This window comes from Astatotilapia calliptera, chromosome 5 (assembly GCF_900246225.1).
Source record: "Astatotilapia calliptera chromosome 5, fAstCal1.2, whole genome shotgun sequence".
In the NCBI taxonomy this organism is placed as follows: Eukaryota; Metazoa; Chordata; class Actinopteri; order Cichliformes; family Cichlidae; genus Astatotilapia; species Astatotilapia calliptera.
This window is the reverse complement of record NC_039306.1, coordinates 20,890,204-20,913,266: the sequence shown is the minus strand read 5'-3', so window position 1 is coordinate 20,913,266 and position 23,063 is coordinate 20,890,204. Positions and strand designations below refer to the sequence as shown.

Here is a 23,063-nt window from a genome sequence, read left to right as displayed (position 1 = left end):
TTAAGAGTGAATGTTTATGGGGTGGAAAACAAAACAACACACAAAGTGCAAACACACTTTATTGCTCATACACATTCTTTCCAAAAACCTTTTTTAGCTTGAGGGGTGTATTCAGTCAAATCTGACTATTATGTGAAAAAGATCATTTATAGCAGTCGTCTAGTATCACAAACACTTATCAACAACTACAGTTCAACTATGCACACACACACTATGCTACTGGCCAATTAAGGGGTATGCAAGTCATATGTCAGTCTCTTTTTTTGTTAGTGTCTGCACTCTTTCTTCTTTTATTTTCCTTAAGCATACAGTTTTAAATAAGAAACAGAAATGCTTCATAAAACTTGTTAAAAAGCTCGTCACATATACTTGTTTAACTCTTTGCGACACACTGCCGTGCCTGCACTTTGCCAACATAAACCAAGCAACTGACACAGGATGGGAGTGCTGGTTTCCTCAAACCCGTCAAACAAAAGGCTCGCATCTAGTTCTCTTTTACATGCAGTCAGCTAAAAGAGGAAGTGAGAGATGGGGGATGGGGGGTTTGGTACTGAAACAGGAAATGACATCAATTGCATCTGCACAGTTAGCAACCATGAAGGAGGGAGCATCACCACTTGGTGGGGGTGGGGGTGGGGGGTGGGGGGGGGGGGTTTGAGGTAATTCGGGGTACTGACTTAGATTTATATAAAAAAAAATAGATTATTTACTTATTTAATAAGCAGAATAGGAATATTCTGAATGGTTTTCATGAAAACTCTTCAAGAATATGGGAGGAATAAAACAGTAATGCCATTTTGAACTCAAAGGGATGAGATTGCCTAAAATTCTTCTTCAGTGTGCTCCACTGCTTTTTTTTTTTTTGAGTTACTAAGTAATTTTCCAAGAAGAAATCCTTAATTTTATTAGACACTCCAGTCTACATTTCCAGGGGAAATTTATTTTGCAGAACCAACATGTATCCTATGGCAATATTAATATTTGTGAGGTCAGAATAGCAATAAAAAAGCCATTCAGGTCGTCTGATAAGGGGGAGGAGAATGCAGTAGAGGTTTCAGCTGCAGCAAGGTTAGCAGCAATGCACAACTTCAGCATGTGTTCAGATTTTTTTTTTTTTTAAAAAGGATAAGATGGGACTTAAGCAACTCAGCAACCATGACTATCATTTTTTATGTTAATAATTAACTGTTCTTTTTCACAAAGCCAAACCACATGAGTGTAGCAACATGAACTGTTTCAGTTTGGTGCTCTAATGAAACTCTACTGCTGTTGACCTCAGTTTGGTAGATTTTCAAGGAATCTTTTAGAGGACAGAACTGTGTAAAACAGTATTATTGTTACACAGGACTTGACAACAAAAATAGCTGTCTACATGGCAGGAAAATTAATTACCTTTTACTGTGGTTTTAATGGGGAGAAATTATGTGGATAATACACATGTAGTTATTTTATTTGTCCATCTGCCAGATAGTGGAGAGGTTAGCAGATACAATAATACTGCACCATAGAAACTGCACATTTAGAGTGCAGCTGTCATAATATTAGTACCCTGAATCCTCTGTGGGAGAAAAAAAAACGTGCCCTCGCCCACTGTAACATGTAAACTAAACCCACCATCTATCATGTTCATATCATATAAAGCCCTGCAGCATAAGTTATGTTAGTCACCTCACTTGTTGCATTTTCCCCACAGCATACAGCTCTAATGAACCAACACCACCAAACAGAGGTCAGCATCATCTTAAAGCCTGTAGAGTGAGAGATCAAATGACATCGTAGACAAACTTTTACCAGATACTGAAAGACTTTAAAGAAGCGAGGATGGAGTACAGTGTGAAACACAAAAGGAAAATAGTTCCAACATGCACTCCTGGGAGAGAGACACCTCCATTCTTCTAAAGTCTGCTTCCTGACAATGTCACTACACTATCCTTTCACATCACAGAAGCACAGTGTCACTAGTTACAAAAAACAGAGATACAGTCATTTCATTTGTTTGTGACATTTTGCAAGATTAAATTTCAGATGTAGCTAACCTTCTTATCATCTAGACGCTGTCTCTATTTGTCCACTCCTGAAGGTTTTTCTGCGTGCTACCACCTTGAAAACACAAGGTACTAAAAGATAAGACAAAGCGGATCAAACTGAGGCTGCGCTGTGAACAAGCACAGCGGGGACATTTACAGGAGAATGTAGAAGCCATGATGCGCATACCAAGTTTGACCTGAACTATGGACCCACTCTCTCAGCTTAGATCCCCACTCATAATCCCACAAGTTTTTCTACAATGATTTTATCCTACATTTAATTCAACCTAATTTTATCCCAATCTCACCAATCATCCAAGTGCCCCCGTCTCCCTTTTTTCCCCACATTTGGCTTTTCAAGTGTACTTAAGCTGTTCCAGTTTAAATAGGCTCAAAGCTGATGGTGCATGCTCCCCCTGGAACTCAGGAGGACGAGAACAACCAGAGCAGAAAAATGACAGGATGACCCAATGAGAATGGAGGGGAAATGAAGTGAGATCACTTCCTACAATGGAAAGAAAAAGGAAATGGATTGTGGTGGGGAAGGGAGGGGATAGCAATTTACTGTGTGTGTGCTTAATGACATGATCAGCCCAAGAAAGTCCCGACCCCTAGCTCTCCATTGCCTTGTCGTCAGTCAAACCTACTATTTTTATGGTTTCAATCATAATTTCTCTGTACACAGAGTTCATCATTCTATCAATAAATACCAGAGCAACGCCACCCCAGAAAGAAAAGACAGCGCCATAATGGGACGTTCAAAACATCTTAATTTTGACGAAATGTTGCACAATTTTGACCAAATCAATCCACAGACAACCATATAAACATGCGTCAAAGTAGTCAAAACTGCCTTTGTAGTAGTTCCCCCTACAACAGGTGTCTCAAGGACATGCCATGATGAAACGCACACAGACTCACAAAGGAAAAACAAATACCAACCACACGATCATGGATGGTAATTACATAAATTCTGGGAAAACAAATGAACTCATGGTTCAACACCTGAAGGTTGAATGCTTACCTTCTCTACTGTACAGGGTCTACAACTTAAGCGTCAGAGGATAAGATCAAAGACACTATACATATAACAAGACAAATCTGAATAAACATGAATGGATTCCCTTGAGATTAAAATTGGATTTCATTTCATTGTATTTGCAATTTACCCAATCCTTTAAAAACAATCATTCATTCATCTTATTTTGCATCTTTCTGTTTCCGGCAGGAACTGTTTCAAAATGCTAAATTCCTGTGTCTGTGCCGGACTGTCTGTGCTGTGCAGTAGCCACTTCCTCCTTACTCTTTTATCTAAGCTAATGTGCATGCACACAAATGAGGCTTGTGATCTGGTTTGGCGTCTTTCACACCCTGTGATATCTAGAACTAAGCTGCAACAACCTGAAGGATGCATTTTAAAACAGCTACTATTCACACACACTCACACAGAAAATGTCGACATGCTGCTTTCAGCTCTTTGCTAATGTAGTATTTTAAGAAACAGCGGGAAGTGTGTAACAATCAAGCAAAGATATGAGCTATGGATAGACACTCAGAAGACGATGGTAGAAGATTTTCCAAGCTATCAGTATTTCCAGAGCAAAGAGGATAGTGAAGCCAAGTCCCAGTGGACCTGTACTGAGACATGCAGTCTGCAGGAACAGGCTTTATCTTCAGAGCTCTCCCTGTAATTGCAGGATATTCAACCCTTTCACATACCAATTCACAGATCTGCCATCCAGTGCGTCATACAGTTAATTGGACAGCACTGTGGTGCAGACTGTTGAGTAAACAAGGTCAAGTCACCCAAAAACACAGGGCAGCAGCTCACTTGATACATTTCACAGAACAGGCACATTTCTGCCAATATGTCTCCAAGAAGTTGAAGTTCAGTAAACGGACGTTCATTCCTGTAAAACGAGTCAGTCTGACTTGTTTTCTCCAGAGAAACCCGGGTCTCTGTAATGAGCCAACTGTGATTACACGACACATCCACTAAAGCTTTGCCATCGACTTTAATAAGAGGGAGGCACTCTGTCTCAGTGCGGACCACATTGAACTGACCAACTGCAGAACGCGTCACCTTGTGCAGTCATCGGGCACGTGTACAGTAAATAGGTGATCCTGTTGAAGACTCACCTTTGCAATACGTGTTCATAAAAATTAAGTCTTCATTTGAGCACAGGATCGGGTGCACACCATTAAAAATAAATGCAGGGTTTTGGAAAATTCTGTTAAATTTGGAGAGTTACTGCTAAATTGCCCCCTCGCCTTTTTGTGTGTGTGTTTCTATAATTCGCTTATTTGTAATGTGGTGAGAAGAGAGCAAGGTGAAGAGCAAATGAAACAAATTGAGTATTACACGTTGTGCAATAATAAGAAGCACGTTAGCAGTGTTTTTGCAGAGCAGTCAAACACACTGAACACCAACTGGAAAACACATAATCAGTTCAGATGTACACTCCTGCTCTCTACTATCACAACTGCAATAGCTCAGGTTTCCCAGTCTGGATCTGCTTAGATTGCAGTTTTCACAAATTGTAGCCTCACTCTGTGATCGATACTTTGCAGTGCCACACTTTGAGAGAGCTACATTCATTTCTCTTAAACTCTTTGATAAAGTAACCGTTTTCCTCCAGGAACCTATAGTTGGAAACTGCCTCTGAAGATATGTGCTAGCGGGGACAATCTAATGAAGCTCAGTGGGAAGAAATCTTCATCCCCGCAGGTTTGCCTCTGTCTTTTCATTGTAATGACATTAAAAATGTATTTTTTTAATTAACTAATAAATGAATGAGCAACCGTTACTCACAAGTACTGGGTAACGGGTGCAACAAGTTGGGGCTCAAGGGTAGTAAAACACATAAAAATATTGCAATAACTTCTAATCAAACAAATCTACAAAATCCAAACAATGCTTGAATGCTTACTTAAAGTCCAACTCCATGATAAAGACTTCAATGTGCATGAGGATGACTGCTAATTAATCTGTGCATGTTGCTGAAAAGGGTAGCTGTAAAAGAGGAACAGAAAATGACTGGTTTCATATCATGTGTGTGTCTAGCTTAAAGAATTTGTCATTCATAATGATGGCCAGTGCATTTAGGCATGCGAACGTTGTCAAAATGATCTGCTGAGGTTCAAACAAAGCATCAAAACGGTAAAGAAAGGTGATTTAAGTGACTTTGAACATAGCATGGCTGTTCGTGCCAAACAGGCTGATCTGAGCATATCAGAAACTCCTGATCTGCTGGGATTTTCCAACACAGGAAAAGTTTAGGGTCTACAAAGAATTGTCTGAGAAAGAGAAAATATCCAATTAAAAAAAAAATCCTCGTTTATGCCAGAGGTCAGAGAAAAATGACCAGGCTGCTTCCAGCTGATAGGACAGCCACAATAACTCAGACAAACCCTCCTTACAACTAAAGCATGCAGACGAGCACCTCTGAACTCGCACCACGTCGAACCTTGAAGCGGATGGGCTAAAGCAGCAGAAGACCACACACAGCAAATTAAACTAAACTGATGCTACAGTTTACTTTTAACTCACATGAGCTCACCAAAAATGGACAATAGAGGATTTTAAAAAAAAGTCTAATTGAGATGGTAGAGTCAGAATTTGGTATTAACAGCATGAAAGCATGGATCCATTCTGCCTTGTATAGTTCAGGATGGGGGTGGTGGTGTAATGGAGTAGGAGATATTTTCTTGGCATACTTTGGGCCGCTAACTACAAACCAAGCAAACCAATGGGTTGAATGGATTTTTTTCTTTGACTAATTTGTTTCATTTGTTGAAAGGAGGAAATGATCAAAGTTGACATAACAGGAGATCAGTCATATCCGCCCCTGCCTGCAACTAAAACCGAGGCGTCTTTGAACCCAAACCCCCACCACTCATCTTAGACGGTCTACAGTTTGCTCCGTTTAGTAGACCGACAGCTTACCCGCATGCCATCAAGGGCACAGACTTTATGTGTATAAACAGCCGACAGCTTTAAAAAAAAAAAAAGATTACCTGGATTTGTGATAAGACACCTCTGTCACAAATCATTTTTTCAGTCAAAGGATTACATGCTCAATGAAAGACTAATCCATTAAACTGAACCTGTCACCAACTCAAGTCTACCTGCACAACAGGCAGAAAAGGAGAGTGGAAGTAGTGACTATTAAGGGTGCGAAATTGTTATCAAGATGAGCATTGTTTAGTCTTGAATGAACTGCTGACGTACAACTATAAACCACTTTAAATAGCTGGAATGTAACTTTGACTTTTTTAGGCGGAAATACATTCCCCACAACACATTTAAGGTTTTTATGCATGTGAAAGCCAAAGCATGTTGTGACACGTTCAAATATCAAATGAGCGGAAGACCCACGGTTTAAGTGGCAGTCTGTTTGGTGTAATATGAGTTTTCTGTTTGTTTGCTTGTACCACTTTTCAGTCAACTGTTTATAGGATGCAACATTGTTACACCAATTTAATTAATGTAAACAAAAAAGGGACGTTTTAATTGATCCAAATAGGAATTACAATGAGATTTGGGCCTGTCCCCATATGTAGGTTAATTACTAAATGTTATGCGATTCATTCATAGAGTTGGTATGGATATTAATGCTGACATTTTGCCATATGACTGAGCTGTGCTGCTGAGCAGCAGAGATCTGAGCGGTGAAGCATGTCAGAGGAAAGGTTTTTTTCTGTTTTTTTCTTCCTCATATTGTGTCGTTTTAATATTTCAAAAGTTTCTCATGTAGGACCAACTATGCCATACCTACCACAAATAATGTGCATCTGTGTTATCTGTGAGAGTGCAAAGTATTTTAATCAAAGTCGTGTGAAGCAGAGCTCCCTCTTGACTGTCCTGAAACTGAAAAAGTGTGCATTTTTCAAAGAAATGAAGGCAGTGCAGTCTCCATGTCGTGGCAGAATGTGACAGCGGTAAAGGTGATGAGACTGCTACACTGGCCGCCCATGCTCTTTACGTAGAAACTCACCAACCCTCAGTTCATTTTCAGACCTCTCCTGTAATTCCTTTCAACCCTCACACACTGCAGCGGATAGTAATTACTGATATGAAACCTCCAGTACAGAGCAGGGTATGCAATTAGCCTTCTAACCAGGGGCACATCTCAACAACCAGCCGTCTCTTCAAAGACCCAGGAGAGAAAAAGATAGCATGTGTTCCCCATCAAACCAAGCAGAATTTTCTGCTCTGTCCAGAAAGAGGGTGTCAAATTAAATTTGTAATTCTGTGATCAACCAACAAAGTACATGACAGCTAAAATTACTAAGTTAAACGGATTATATGTGAGAGTGGTGCAAATTTATACTGTAGGGGGAAAAAGATGTAACACTGCCAAGAAGTGATGTTTGTTTGGTTTTTATATATTTCTTAGTGGCTCCACGCGGGACATGTTTACCTGAAAATTTCTGCTTGGCTGTCGATTTTCTTTAAACATATGTTTCAGTTCTGGGAGAAAATATTCTGAAGTTTCTTTTTTTTTGTTTCAGACCTATATCAGTTTTAAGACGGTCATATGCTCAGCAAGGTGCCACCAAGAACTGCTCTAATTTATAAAAAAAACACACAAAAACACAAAAAAAAATGCAATTCTTAACTTAATAATTGGAGTTTCAACTTTTTATTTATATGGATTAATTCAGCAGCCATTGAGAAATCCCATTAGCCTTTGTTCCTGTGTATCTGAACTTCATATCTGATAAAGCTTTAGGAAACTTTTTTAAGTAGATACCTAAAAATGCTTTTAGAGTAAAAGGTGGTAAGCAAACCATGAGTTAAATATTTAGAGACAATTCAAATGTATCCAGAAAATCCATCATAAGCAGATATCTGCTAATATTCCCAACGGAAAGAGTTGTAAGTTAGTTTATGCTCTAGCAGTCCTGGGAGCAGTCAATTTCATCCAAACGCCAAACTCCTAAGAAGAAAAAACAGATCCCGAGCAACCCCCTCCAAACTTTTATTTTTATTTTGGGGGGGGGGGGGGGGGGTGACTGCCTATTCTGGTTGTCCCTCAAATGATCTCACGGTAATCGTTATGAAACTCCTTGCTGTGCAGGGACCTTTGCTTCAGCGTGCCGTTTCTACTCCAAACTATCCCATGCGTTTTTCACTGAAGCCCTCATGTTTGTGTCAAAGCAGCTCTGACACTGAGGGCAAAGCAGGCGAGGACAACCCAGCAACATCGGCAGATGGAAGATCTTGGACGCGTGCAATTGTGCCACGTTTTCTCTTTAACATACGAGAAAATCCCACAGGATTCCAAACAGCCCCGGTGTTTTCCCTGAGCCCACACTTAACGGGGACTAATAATAGCGCTGGTTAAAATGTAACTCGCTCAAATTGCCCGTTTCTGTCAGATGTCTTTGACACTGCGCATTTCACCCGTGACCATCATTGTGCCACTTTTGCAACCTAGTGTCAGTGTTGTGACATTGTACTCACCGAGCAGGAGCAGTTTCACTTCTCTTGCCGCCTTCTCTCCATCTTCTCTCAGGTTTTTATCTATCATTTTAGATCTCTCGGCCGCCAACTTATCTTCCTGACTCACAGTACAACCCATGGTTCCCAGTGCACGCTTCAGGTCTGCTGCTTAGTGGGAAAATAACACCTGGGAAAAAAAACAACTAACGGCTGACCCCCTTTTCTTAAAAACAAGGGCTGAAGTTAAGCGAGGCGAGTTCCCTTTTTTGATGAGTGGCGAAAAACGTAACGGAGACCGTTCATCCGCTAGAAGGGACCAAAATCATTAAAAAAGACAAATTATTTCCCAAATGAACTCGGTTTTCTAACTACCGTATGAATTTCCCAAAGATACGCACGTTTGTTATTTAGTTTGTCCGCATTTGGGAGATTTTTAACGTGGGTAACGCTGCCTGAAAAAAAAGGCTTAGCAACTTTTTTCGTTGACTTTTAGCTGCTCCCTACGGTATTTCATTAGAGCAGGTTAAACGCCCGAAAAATTACCGCGAAGTTAGAAAAAAAAAGTATTCCAGCTGTGGAAAACCGAGCACACAGATTCCTGCTGCCAGTTACGCTACCGGATGCATACCACACTTGTCTGTGAATATTTCTATTTTTTCTACAAAAAAATATTTATATATTGCTTTAATCCGAGTTGCCGATCCGCATTCTTTCCCTGCGAAGAGATTTACCACGTTCGCCACACCCGTGAAGTTCCCCTACGACCGACAGGCAGACAGCGCCGTCACCTCCCACCCGAACTGCGGAGAGACGTAAAGCCGCAGTGCTTCATGGGAAATGTAGGTAAAACGCTGTAGAACGGTGACCTTCAAGAACTGTCGGAAATTTCTGCGTTCAGTCTTCAAGTTTTTTGAATTAGGACTGCTCCGAGTGGGCAGCCGATTTTTATGTAAAAAAGAAAAGACACGAGCTGTAGCTTCGTGTTAATTATAAAATGATTTTGGGGTCATTATCTCAAACATTTTCTTCTTGTTTTTTGTTTTTGTTGTTTTATTTTTGCCAAATCAAATTCGAGTTATTTTCGCCTCATATCCAGTTGGTAGGCCTCAGACAACCACAGCCCTGTTTTTGAGGTAAATTTCGAGCTAATATCCCAAAATTGTAAGTTACAGAGAGCAGAACAAATAAATGACAGTAATTTCACATTAAGGTTGTTAAGGTTAGGAAAATATTAATATACATATATTTATAAGGTTACTCATTACTAAGTAAACACACTATTGATGTTGGGCTTGAACACAGTTGAGTCAGTAACCTTAAAATTAAAATTATGTTCATATTTTGTAAAATATTTGTCTCAGTTATAACCTTAAACGAATCTTATATTGTGTTTACTGATCTAAAGTGTGGAGGAACAAATGAGAAGCACGAGTCTGTACAAAAGTGCACACAGAATATTCGGAATCTAAAAAGTAGGATAAATGAGGTGTTTTGTTACCGTATTTTGCATACCGGTGATCCAGTGTGGTTTATGCAAATAAGCGGGGGAACGGTTGCTCTTTGCTGTTTTTAAAATAACAGCAGCTTCTGACCATAACAAATGATCCAGAAACCGTATGAAATCAAAACTGAGAGTTAGTTTATGCCCCGTGCGAGCTAAATAATTTATACTGAAATGTCCATACACTGTGTCCTCGCGCTTTAGACAATTTATTGCAGATCTATAGCGACACCTTGTGGACATTCTTTTTATCTTGAAAAAAGTCATAATGACTAGCAAATTGTAACATTAATTAATTATGAAGTAATTAATGAATTCATAACTATATCGTGTAAATTAATTTTTTTATTTATTTAATGGGGGATTATTTGCATTTGTGAAACATTTTTTATAAAGCACTGTTATGGACCCTAGGGTTGTTGTTTTTACGTGTTGGGTTCTTTTTGAGATCTTCTTGCTTTGTTAACATATTTGAGTCTTGGTTTATTTGCAGTGTTTTATATAGTTTTTAGTATTTCATTTCCTGTTTTGATCTCTTCTTAAATCTAGTTTGTGAGCCGCAGTTCTAGTAATATTTAGTTTGTGAAAAACTTTATTGTTATTCTTATGGTGAACTTTATTTTTGACACATTATTGAGTCTCATGCTGTCTTTATTGTTTATCGTTTCTACTGATCTTGTGTCCTGTTTTATAGCTTGTCTAATATTAGAAGTAGGAGTATGTGTTTTATTATGTTTTTACATTCTTCTGTCTCACTTTTTTGTTTATGGCTTGGTTCATTTGTGCTTCCTTGTCTCTTAGATCTCAGCTGTTAGTGTTCGTGTCTCTTTCAGTCCCCTTTTGTTATTTCTTATTTTACACTTACTTTTTTACACTTTCTGATCTCTGTTTCCAGCCGGATAACGTGTCATGTCAAAGCACTCGCATCATCTCAAACATCACAATGAATCCAATGGACTCATATGGCCCTCATAGTCACCTCATCTCATTTCAATAGAGCACCTTTGGGATCTGGTGGATCCAGAGATTTGCATCATGGATTTGCAGCCAACAAATCTGCAGCAACTGTGTGATGCCATCGTGTCAACATGGAACAAAATCTCTGAGGAATCTTTCTAGCACTTTGTTAAATCTGTGCCATGAAGAAATGAGGCAGTTCTGAAGGCAAAGGTAGGTTCAGTCCAGTATTAGCAATAAGCTTATGCAGTGCTGTGTCCCCTTTGTCCTTGTGGAGTTGTCTGTAAATGTTTCCCTGTGCATAACCTGTTTATTTCTTTGGATGTGATTACGTATTACTGTTTTCTTCATTCTTTGGCACTTTGCTGTTTTTGACCTGTTTACATGAGCTATGAAACATTTGCTTTTTAGTTAATTCCTGCATTTCACACGTCTACATTTGGCCCCAACTATTCTAAACTGTGACATATGCAGCTGTTGTGGTTCATTTAAAGCTGTTGATATTTTATTTAGTATACAACCTAATTTAGCTAACTGAAATTTGCATTACAGAAGGTAAGCATTTCAATGCATGGAGGTAGGTTATTCATAATCAACTTAAAAAACACAGAAAACTGAAAACGTTTTGATGCATGTAAAAGAGGATGAAAGCTCAGAGTCATGTTACCCTTTATCTTTATTGCAATATTGTTTTACAGTACAACAACTGCCAGCAACATATTAAAATATATAGAGATACCAGAAAATAGACATGGATTGAAGGACAAAAAGGTTTAAAAGCACTTTGAAAATGATTACATTTACATTTTTAATCGAACTAAAACTTTAATCGCTATTTACATTATACAAACTAGATATGAATATAGAATATAAAGGGTATACATTTATATACATTATTTATAAATGATGCTGGCTGATGTCAATATTTAATATGTTACTATTCAGTCATACACATTTCCAAAAATCACACAGAGGGAGAGAAGGAGAAGACTAACGACTCTTCGATCTAAATAGAGGTCCGCAGAGATCATCTGGTATTAACCACTAGCACAGTGTATCCCCCTCATGTTGATGCCTCATTTGGGTTTTTTTTGTGTATTTTTTGCATGTTGTGAGGCTTTTGTGCGTGGGCACCATTTATAAACTCTTATACACTCACTGTATTTACCTAATGATGTCACATTACATACATGGCCGATAAAACATGGTGTCAGAGATAAATATAACCATTGCATTGGTTAAACAATACCAAAACACTAAGCTATGCACGGGTGGCTGATTCCGATGATTCTTCCCCACACAGATACATAAATACATATCACAGCTAGACAATATTTAATAAAAATTGATTAAAAGAGGTTTGTTGTGTAACAAATAGACAGAACATATTAAGTTACCCACACAGCACTTATAGTAGTGTGGTGTAAAAAAAATTATGATGGAAAAAAAAAAACGAAAGAAAAGAAATTGTAGGCAGTCACTAACAACTCTCAGGAAGCAGCAAGGAAGTCAGACATGACCCGACTACACCACTGATAAAATACCACTGACTACAAATGTAAGAAAAAACAAAACAAAAACAATAATCGTGTGTTTCATCACTGAATCAGATTCAACTTATACGTAACACGTGGAGTTTAAAACAACAGTTAAGATATCAATGGTAGAGGATTTCCGATCAGAGTATAGGTGCAGGTTAAACAACACAAATGCATACAGGTCATATATATCATAGAGATTTTTCTTTCTCTTTTTTAAACACAGACACTTAAAAACCTCCAAGAATACATCCAACAAATTAGTCGTTGCATTTAAAGAACAGACGAGAGCTGAAAATGATTACAGGGGCTTTACAGGGAAGCTAACTTTAATGCAGTCGTTTCAAGTAGTTTCTGACAGCCATCAACACGTTACTTATTCATCACTTACATTACATTAAGATTTAGTCATGTAGAGGCCTTAAAATCACATCTATCGAATATATTGTGTTTGCCTTTCACTGTATTAATGCTACAAGAAGTTGTGCTTATCAAAGAAAAGTGCTATTGCTAAGCGGCGACTTTTCAAGAGTGATAAAGAGAAAGAAAACCCCTGTCGTTCTAATCGAGATCAGGCTTGTGCTGGACACTCAAATGTTTACTAACCACTTCACAAAGTGACCCTGTTGTCATTGTAATATAGATATTTTGGTTATCTCCGATTCCTTCCGGTAAAATGTTCCGAATACAACACATCCCAATTTTCCTTTTCTAAGTAACAATGAAATCTTGCCCAATTTCAGTTACGTCTTCAGTCTGTACAATCTCACAGATGAGTTTTCTGGTACCATTCGTGATAGTGATTTACACAGTAACACTGGAAAAGAGAACGTCTTGGCGTTCTTTCACATACTGTGTAACCCAGATACCCGAAAACCACTGAAAAGGCTCCCGGCTAAAACCCTTTCTCTCTCTCTGGTATTGCTAGCCTCAGTTAGCAGGAGCTGAGGATCAAGCTTTTAGTCTATACTGCATCATCTGAGGTTTTCATCAAGTAGAGATTAATAATAAAAATATACATCTAGTATATGTTGTGTAGGAATCTCATAGTAAATGTGCTGACTGTGCCATATATTTTGTGGTTTTGCACCCTGCTCTGTCAGAGGTGGGGATTTTAACTTCCCCCCTCCAGAAAAACATAAAAAATATCAGCAGCAGTACAGGTTAAGGAAGTGGGAACTAAAGGCAGCACACCTTGAAGGAATAATTCAACATTTCGAAGTCTTTGTGCCAAAATAAACTCACTGTGCACTGGCTGTAAATACATATTTACTATTAAGATATAGGTGTGCTAGCTATCTGTAAGTAGTTCCAAAGATGCTGAATTATTCTTTCTATCAGTCCAGTAATGTCACTTTTACTATCACTTGTCTCTGCAATTGCACATAATGAATCATATTTAGTTATTTAAATAATTTCAATAATAATAATAATACTAATATCCATGAGAATCATGAAAGAATTATTGATTAATCAATTTCATTCAACAGTTAAAAAGGAGGGCTGCTTATTACAATCTAAGTAAGAGTTTGCAGAGCTATAGATAATCTTAGGATAAGATCTGAGTAGTGAGAGGAGCAGATGCTCATAACTAACATAGGTGCAGGTGTATAAAGACGGCAGCTTTCTACATTGTTGCTTTTCTGTTTGCTTTAACATCTTTCTCACAAGGCACAGCCTCCAAGCATCACCGTCAGCACCTGCTCTTTCAGTGAATTCCCAAAGAACCCTCCACGAAAGCTTACTGGCCTGTAGTGTAATACAGAGCGAGAGCACTTGCCAAGGAACCGAGAGCCCTCCCCCCCAAACTCTGCAGTCTGTGGACAATATCCTTCTAATGGGAAAGAGAGGGCATCTTCAACATCAACCGTGATTCAAAGTAAAAACAGTAAAATTACAACACAAGACTAAATCAACAATATAAAACCTGAAAATAAAAAAAAGAAATGGAAGGTGGCGCTTAGTGACCACTGCTGGCTTTGCTGGTCCCCGTTGTCCAGTCAATGATGATAAAGCTGAGGCTCATTGTCATAAACAGGAAACCAATCCCAGCGAAGCAGGCAGCCTGAGCGCAGAAACGGAGAACGCGAGTTAAAGAGAGGCACATCACAGATGGTGAAACTGTGACAAAACTGCAGTACAATAATACTTGGTGTCATTAATTAAAAGTTTGTTAAAGTTTATTAATTAAGTATAGGAAATGTTACGAGTCTCCATGTCATTAGATCTTAGTTATACATGTAATGATATGATACCTAACACATGGCTGAGTTGATTTCTTCATGTGGTTATAATGCACATCCATGTAGGATTTCTGAGGCTGGTACAACTTTTAATATTAGTGAATTTTATAAATGGTTCCATAAACACAGTTTACATTGTACAGATGATGTCTCCTCAATAACGATAACTAAAATGAAACTCTCTGATAGACTCAGTAGGTACATGGCAGTAAGATTTTTAAATGATCTCAAATGCACTCCAGTTTTTTTTTGTTTAATTCTGATATATTTAAAATCAGGCAAACTACAGACAATTGATGAAATATTCAGCTGGAGTTTTAATTCCTTTCCTCGTTTCCTCCTTTGAGTGTTACACAAAGCACCTACTGTAAAATAATATGAAAACTCAATACTGCGTGGGGACGTCTCTAAACGCTGAACTTAATTTTCTATCTCTCTCAATATGCTCACCAGGATTTTGGGGAAGGAGCGCAGTGGCTCCTCTTCTTTGGGTACAATTCGAATGTAGAAGACAGCAGGGAAGATGAAAATGAGACAAGGAGCAGATGTGGCACCTGGAAAACGCAAAACAGAAAATGATTCTCTGTGAATGACACCCTTCGGTCCTTAATAAGTCCTCCAAACCATTCTAACAGGACTGTAGTAACATAAATCATATGGAAATTAACAGAAAATGGAAAACAGGTGTAGTTACATTCAATTTTTCACTACCAAAAATAATATTAATGATTTAAAGCTCAAAAGTTTGGCAGATGGTCAATTCCACATTTTTTCAGGGTCTGATCAAGAACAATTCACCAAAATGGATTTTTTTTACTTGGTTAGCTCTGTTGTGGGGGTGTATTAAGGAAGGTAAGCCATTACTGACAGTGGGCACAAATTAAAGCCACATTAAAGGAAACAGTTTTACTAGCAACCAGGGTTTTACATGTTGGTGTTTTAATATGTAAATCCACCCCAACAGCCTTGTCACATGGTTGATCTACTTACCAATGATTCCAAAGATGCCCAGTATGTTGGGAGCAAAGATGACCAGGAGGTTGATGAAAAGGAGCAGAATGAAAGCAATGGCGATGTGGCGAGGCCAGTAGAACGTCTTATTAGGAAACGCCATCTGCTGGATCGCTCTCCTTACCTTAAAAAGAAAAAGTTCACTGTTTCACACTGCTTCTATGAAATATGACAGAAGCACAATTTGTGTCCGCTGATGAATAAACAGTAAGTTCTAAATGCGTACTTACAGGAAAGAGCACAATTGGCACAGTGAGCGTGACAGCAGTGAGCACAGCCACACGCACACACAAAATCAAAGTGTCGTACGGGTCAATGCGGCTGTATGTGTGGAGCAGCTCTGCTTCCACTTCACCTGGAAGACATGAGGACAGGAAAACAGAGCAGGTTTAAGGAACACGTAGAAGATCTTTAAATGCATTTTAGTCAATGCAGAATCCATTATTTTATGTTAGGGGATTATATCTCCATGTAGTATTAGACTAAATCTTTGTATTAATATGTTTGATTGCTTTTCATTGTTTTTATTTTATTGATGTCATTATGTCCTTGTTGCTAATATGCTTAGGTTACATTGCTTGTTTGTATATTAATTAATGTGAGTATGAGCATAACATGAGAAATAGGAGGAAAAAATTAGCATTGTGAATGACTCTGTAATATGCTACTGGATCTAAAAACCTTGAGAAATTTAGATGTACAATATGGCCACTAGAGGGCATAGAAACATTATTATTCTTTTTGGCCTACAGCCCCTTCAGTAGATAGATAGATAGATAGATAGATAGATAGATAGATAGATAGATAGATAGATAGATAGATAGATAGAGGACCACGCCTCACCATAGAAAGTTAGGTATCCAAAAAGAGCAGCCAGGAAGTACATGATGTACATTATTGCAATGGAGATGTTGGCCACATGCTGCATCTTTTTCTTGGTGGCACTGAAACCAGAAAATATTGCCATGTGATGTCATAAACACGCACACACAAAAACAAACACAGACACACACAAAATATTACTGTATTATGCCCACAAAGAAAACATGTAGCCCAGCTACTATAAAATACCGTCTTCTGCTCCAGGGCTACTTCTCTTGCACGCATATGCAAAGATTCAAATTGAAAGCACCAGTGGGTCAAAGCGGGATGATGCATTTAAACTAACAGCATGCTACATCATTCAAGCAGTGCCAACATACTTCAAAATAAAGTGAAAGCAGTGCATGTGACTAGGTTATGATCAGCCATACACAAAGCAGACACAGTAGCTTTGCTCTTTATTATGCAATTTATTTCTTATCCAAGAACTTAGCAGGAGTTGCCATTATAAGAACATACTTGCGCAGCTCTGTGTAGATGGGGAGCACCTCAGGATGGCACACAAAGGCAAACGCCAGGATGGGGATGGTGTAGGCCGTCTGAAAATGAACCCCAACAGGTCACCATAGATACAGCAGCGCCATCCCAGACGTCTTACCACCAACCTCGCGCCTTTACTGCCCAATACTCCCCAAGACACATCACAGAGAGCTAATTGTTTCCCTGTGATTAACTTGGGCCTGGCTGTAGACCAGCTTTAGCCTATTTAAGAATGCCTTACTGGTAAGCTGCTAAGCAGCAGGAATTGGTCTTACTAGCCTGGGCAAAGAAAGTTTCATACTTTAATAAAATCCTGATAGGATTTCATGAAGATCACAAAAGAAATAGTCAGTATTTGATAATGTTCTGGGGCTTGTTCTTGAGGTTGTTAATCCTAAAATGATGGAAATTCTCTGGTTTCTGTTCTTAAACTTTCAGCTCTGTGGTAACAGGTGCTGTGAACCTAGGTCTAGATGTAGACCTAGACCTACATTACTGAAGCAATTCTTAAATAAATTGTCCAAATAAAATTTTTAAAAAATGAAGCTATAGAAACTGAAAACACTGCTCAATGAAGAAACATTTGTCTTGTTGCAATTGTTGGGGAAAAAATGCCTGTTATTGGCATCTTGTTGGGATGAAGTAAATATTTGCGTGAGATAGACTGAAAATGTTCTGACTCAATTTTATAATGAAATGTGTTCACAAGTGATTCATTCTAAAGATTTTTAAAAGTTTGAACCTAAATGCCTTTTTGTTGGAGGTAACCAAAATGAGTCTTACTGACTGGTAACTAAAAGCTCCATTACAGCTATATCGCTTAAGAGAAAATGAGCACTGAGTAAAATTATTTTCCCCCCACTTCCTGTCTCTTAAGATGCTTCCACATATTTCTAGCTTCACTGAATAAAAATTGAGGCTCTGGTCTTTATTGACCAGTTGCCATGGTGAATCCTGGCATTTTTGTTGGCTCTTCTTTATTACCCACAAACGTGCTCATAAATCAATGTGAACATACTCAGAGTTAACTCTGATCCCTGTTCTGGAGTTTCCGATCGCAGAGTTTATAAACTCGGAGTTCAGGGTTACGCACACAGTTTGTTAAATCTGCTTCCTGGAACAGGCCGTGGAAAGAAAGTGAACTGATAAATTTATCTAGCTGTGGTTAAGGTTCTTTGAAGACCATCCTGCTGTGAACGTATCTAGTCTTTGTAAAGAAAAAAACAAAACAAATGTACTTAGTAAAATGTCAGGCCTTTCCCATTTCACTCATTACCTGTCTCTGGCCCAGAGAGGGCAAACCTGGTGATGTCACTATAGGAACCCAAATGCCAAAGCAATTTCTTCAGACAGCTCATGGGTCACTGTCCACCTTCAAGACTTTAATTAATCTGGGTTGTGTCTAGTGTTAAAAGCTTGATAAATGTCCTGATCTCTTGCTCAGTGCAATTGAGTGCTTCAAACGAAGATTTCCATGCTTAGACTGTGAAGAGGCACTGGCAACATGCTGAAGATGACTGTGAAATAAGTGGGTGGCTGTCAGTGGCCATGGCAGTGGAGGTGCATTTGCAGAGTGAGTGACATGCGTGAACCTACTTGAGAGTTGAGGTTGGCCATTTTGGGAATACAGGCAGGATCTTCCTCCCCACCAGGATCTGTGACATTCATCCAGCTGGTAGTGCTGGTAGCGTTAAATGAAAAGTCCGTAAATGGACAAGGGACGTTGAACTTCTTGTAGATGACCTGTTCATAGCAGAGGAGAAAAGTGTCAGGCAGAAACGAAGGCTTTGGGACGCAGTTAATATATAAACAGGTAGAAAATATGTCACTGAGACCCCCAGAGAGAAAACCAGAGCGAGTGAGAGAGAGAGTAAAGAGTGGATTATAGCTCACGCAGCCAAAACTAGGTCAGAGAAACACAGAGAACACAGCCTGGAACAGCCGCATGCAGACATTAGTCCACAGCAATGAGTAGGGACAGTAGGGAATACTAAATAGGTGGTGGGAGGCTCCCAGCACATCTGACTATGCTGTCACCCAACAGACAATAATAAAGATGTGACGTGTCGTTTACATGTGTGCGTTGCTAAAATCAGAGGACTTACAGCAATGAGGAAGAACACCATGCAGCTCAGTGAAAAGCCACTGGTGTATCCCAGATATCCTGTAACACAAATGATTCATTAGCCTTTCATGTCGTCATGAAATATAAGAAACATCTAAGGTATCACTAATAACTAATCACATGTGAGGTAAAGCAGCACAACACACAGCATAAACTGACTTAATATGCTCAGAGCTCATTAGTGGAGTCAGACTGCTGCACCGACTGGCTCTGTTGTTCCAGTCGGTGACTCGACAGGACACGGACTTCTTACAAGAGGTCAGAAAATATGCACCCTCTTGTCATTTCCAACCTAGACATCCTTTTTCTTCCTTTCCTTTATTTTATTTTGTGCTGCTTTATCATGCACGACATCCGACTGTCTTTCTGAAATGCAATGTGTGCCACAAGAGTTGTAGTTTAGAAAATGAATGAACTCTTCTCTTTATTGTACCTGCAAACTTCTACAAAGAAGAGGAATACGGGATGTGACAAAGAAGGAGGTGTGTCATTGTTTGGAGTTCTCTTTCACGTTTTACTTTTTAAATGTTGAAGCTGTTTCGTAGCGTTTCTTTCAGATTTTGCTTCTTTTTTCCCCACTGAACCTGGATCCTATCTGCTATTTGCTAACCTGCTTCATTTAGCCTATGGATGTAGCTTTAGTTATTTAACTTATCTTTACCTTCTCATATCAAAGATCTGTAGTTTTGGGACCTTGGTTCTAGTGTCTTACATTTGAGTTTTGTCCTCTTTGCTAAAAAAGGGAAAAAAAACAAAAAAACATCTCACTTGGCCCTGAAATACCTTCTTGCTGCCAGTAAAACTATTAATAAAGCATGGGCATCATCCAGAGAGAGAATTCACTGTCCTAAAATCAAAACAAAAACATGTATAAAAGGGCCTTAAAATATTTGATTAAAAAAATACTATAAGATATGAGATCAGTTAATCAAACGAGTTAGAGGAAATTCTTATTTAGGCAATATGCTTGGTTCAGTGTTTAAGCATTGACAGTGGACATAAATCTACTCAAAGCATCGTTGATTGCTAAGTATTTTAAATCTTAGGAGCCAAATTTTTTGTAATATCTAAGGTTGGTTTGACTAAGACAGTTTAGACCAGAGTGTAGGTTTAGGCCAGACTAGACCATTTCACAAAAACATATACTGAATCATTTTAAGTCAAACAAACTTGGCTTAAATGAGTTAGTCTATGTTACCCCTGGGTTATAATAACACTAAAACGCAATGTTAGCATTCTATCAATCAGGGATTCTTCTTCATCACAGCTTTGCTGCCAGCAGCTTCTCTAAAGCAGCATAATTAAAGCCAGCTAGCACTAAGCTCTAGGCTTTAAGCTTTTCCTGGGGTCCTCCTTCTGTTTGAAACATTTTCTGAGGGAAAACAGCTGAGCTAACAGGATGCCGAGAGAAGAACTGCATTCATATTTCTAATATACTGCCTTGCTTGACCTTGTATGAGCCACAGTTTAGCATGAGCAGCAAAAAATAAGCTCCTACTTAATCCAGTTCCAAAAAAAAGTCATGACATTTCACACTCACCTAGCTGTTTCATGAGAGCTAGTGGTAATATTATTGCAATAGATACGATGATCACAAGGTAGTTTCCATTCAGGTACCATTCACTGCAGAGAGGCAGAAACACAAGACAGAAACAGCTAAATGTCAAAACGATGCATAAGAAAAAAAATGTGTGAACACCTTACACAGTACGCTAAAAAAAAGGATTATTCTTTATCGCCACAAATATGCCAAGCAGTTTAATTCACATCTGAAAAGAAAGGAGCATACACAAAATCCAGCTGGCTTGAAGTCAAACATTTAGAGGTGAAAATATAAGCCTCTTTGCTGCCCGTAGCACACGACACAAAAAGCTGTGGCTGTAACAAGGAAGCAGAGGTCACGTTCCTCGATATTTTTATGAGAGGGTTTTTAGGGGCTCTTGCATGGCACGACATGACAGGACATAAAAAGTTTAACTTTAATGTCTCTAATTAAATGGATTTCCAGACCTGTCAGCTGTTATTATTCTGCAAATTAAGATAAGAGTCACATTTAACAAAGACTACACTCAGTAACATTAATCCCAAAGTTCTTTTGAATAACATGGACACTGACACAAACATGGATGTTGTCATAAAGGAGGTTCTTCTATATTAGTATATTATGAGTTTAGATAATATACTGTATACACTTTTTTTGTATTTAATCTGACTATCATTGCATATCATATCAGTGTTATATGGAACACAGGGAACGACTACATATTGTGCAAAGCAGGAAAAACAGAATCTTGGCTACAAAGAAGAGATTTATATGTGGAGTTGAGCAAAACATACAAAAAACAGACTCCTCTGACAAAACGGGCCACACGTTACAGTCACATGAAGAGCAACGTCTAGGAAGAAACCTGTGAGTTATTTTTAGCAGGACACAGTATGGGGTGATTCATTTCCAGCCTTCTGTCAGGTGAGAGATGCAACATCTGTTGAAGGATACACACCCACGGTCACGTATCTTAGAAAAGAACAGGCTCATCTATCCCTCGTCTATCCTCATCTTACCCTGCCCTACAGCCATCTGGCCTGTGGGACACAATCTCTCACTGAAACACACACATGCACACACACACACACACACACACACACACAATTCCTTAAAAAAGACAGATGTAGAATCGCAATTTACCTCCATAAGAACATATAGATACAGCCCTCTGGACACTGAGGCACCAGCAACCTGATCATAAGCTGAGCGATCAAACATGTAATCAAACACGCTGACACAGTCTCCAGTGTTCATTAATTGTGTATGTCAGATAGCAACATAAGACACCCAAACACAAAAGGACACGGACACGTTTACATATGCAGAGGGTGGTCAAAATATATGCAACCCCGTGCACACGAGACAAAGGAAATGATCTATGTTAAAGTTAATATTTTAAATGTTTGTTGAGGTTGTGTGCAGCACAAGCAGGATTTAACAAAACCATTTGACAGAGAACACCAAAATTTATATTTAAATTAAATCCACAGTTTAGTATATGGTTGTGTTTGTTAGGAGATGTGATGCTCCCCTATTATTTTCGCCGCCCCCTCTACAGTCCAGCAACATAAACGCGCACCCACTGACAGGATGAAATGCCACTGGGACAATCTAGCCTGTCATTTCAAATAAACAGTGATTGTTGACCGTGACCCACAGCACCGAGACTGCTACACAGAGAAAACAGAGCTGAGACCAGAAAACAACGTGGACGCTGCGTCACAGTACATTACTTCTACTGGGACTGCATATAGTGTGACACATCAATCTAAACTTTTACGAGCAAATGTAGCAGTGAGCCTTCTTTCCCCACTCTAAAGGTAAAAGCCAACAATGTGCATGCACTATTTTTGTGGCAAGCTTTATAATTTGGAGGAAACAGTCCCTCCACTTTAAAGTTTTCCATAAGCCTCTTTGTCTGAAGGCTGAGTAACTTGCAACTGTAACCTGTACACTCTCATTTCTCCCCCCTTCTTCAACCCCTTCTCTCAAAAACAAAAAGGTAGGTGAGGAGAAGCTCTAATTGGGGTAAAGGCTGACAGGGCAGGATCACACTTGAAATCCCATCTAAGAAAGGGAGTGTTGTTTGTCCCTGAGACCACCTGCACTAACCAGTGATATCCCATGGTTTACATTTTCAGCTGTGGAGTCTAGCGGTGTTTTGATGTCAGTGCTCTCGTTGGTCGCGGTGCTCTCCTCCTCCGTGGTGACCCTGACAGCTGTTCTCACGCCAGCTGCTCAGCGCATCCAGAGCAGCACCAGGCCCGACAACTGCCGCAGCTTGGCAGGACTCCTCTGTAGATGC

The 23,063-nt window shown here is 39.1% G+C and overlaps 1 protein-coding gene across 2 annotated transcripts in view; it reads right to left on the bottom strand.

Annotated features, from left to right (window-relative positions):
- Positions 1-11,585: 11,585 nt before the first annotated feature.
- LOC113022515 (sodium-coupled neutral amino acid transporter 3-like) overlaps positions 11,586-23,063 on the bottom strand; it is a 43,052-nt gene continuing 31,574 nt past the window's right edge. For both annotated transcript variants that reach the window (XM_026167986.1, XM_026167987.1), the window contains 9 exons: positions 20,753-20,835; positions 19,193-19,251; positions 18,684-18,830; positions 17,067-17,146; positions 16,569-16,669; positions 15,956-16,080; positions 15,705-15,849; positions 15,165-15,268; positions 11,586-14,536 (listed from right to left, as the gene is read on the bottom strand). In XM_026167986.1, coding sequence (XP_026023771.1) covers positions 14,432-14,536; positions 15,165-15,268; positions 15,705-15,849; positions 15,956-16,080; positions 16,569-16,669; positions 17,067-17,146; positions 18,684-18,830; positions 19,193-19,251; positions 20,753-20,835 — 949 coding nt within the window. In that variant the 3' untranslated portion in view covers positions 11,586-14,431. The remainder of the gene's footprint in view (positions 14,537-15,164; positions 15,269-15,704; positions 15,850-15,955; positions 16,081-16,568; positions 16,670-17,066; positions 17,147-18,683; positions 18,831-19,192; positions 19,252-20,752; positions 20,836-23,063) is intronic.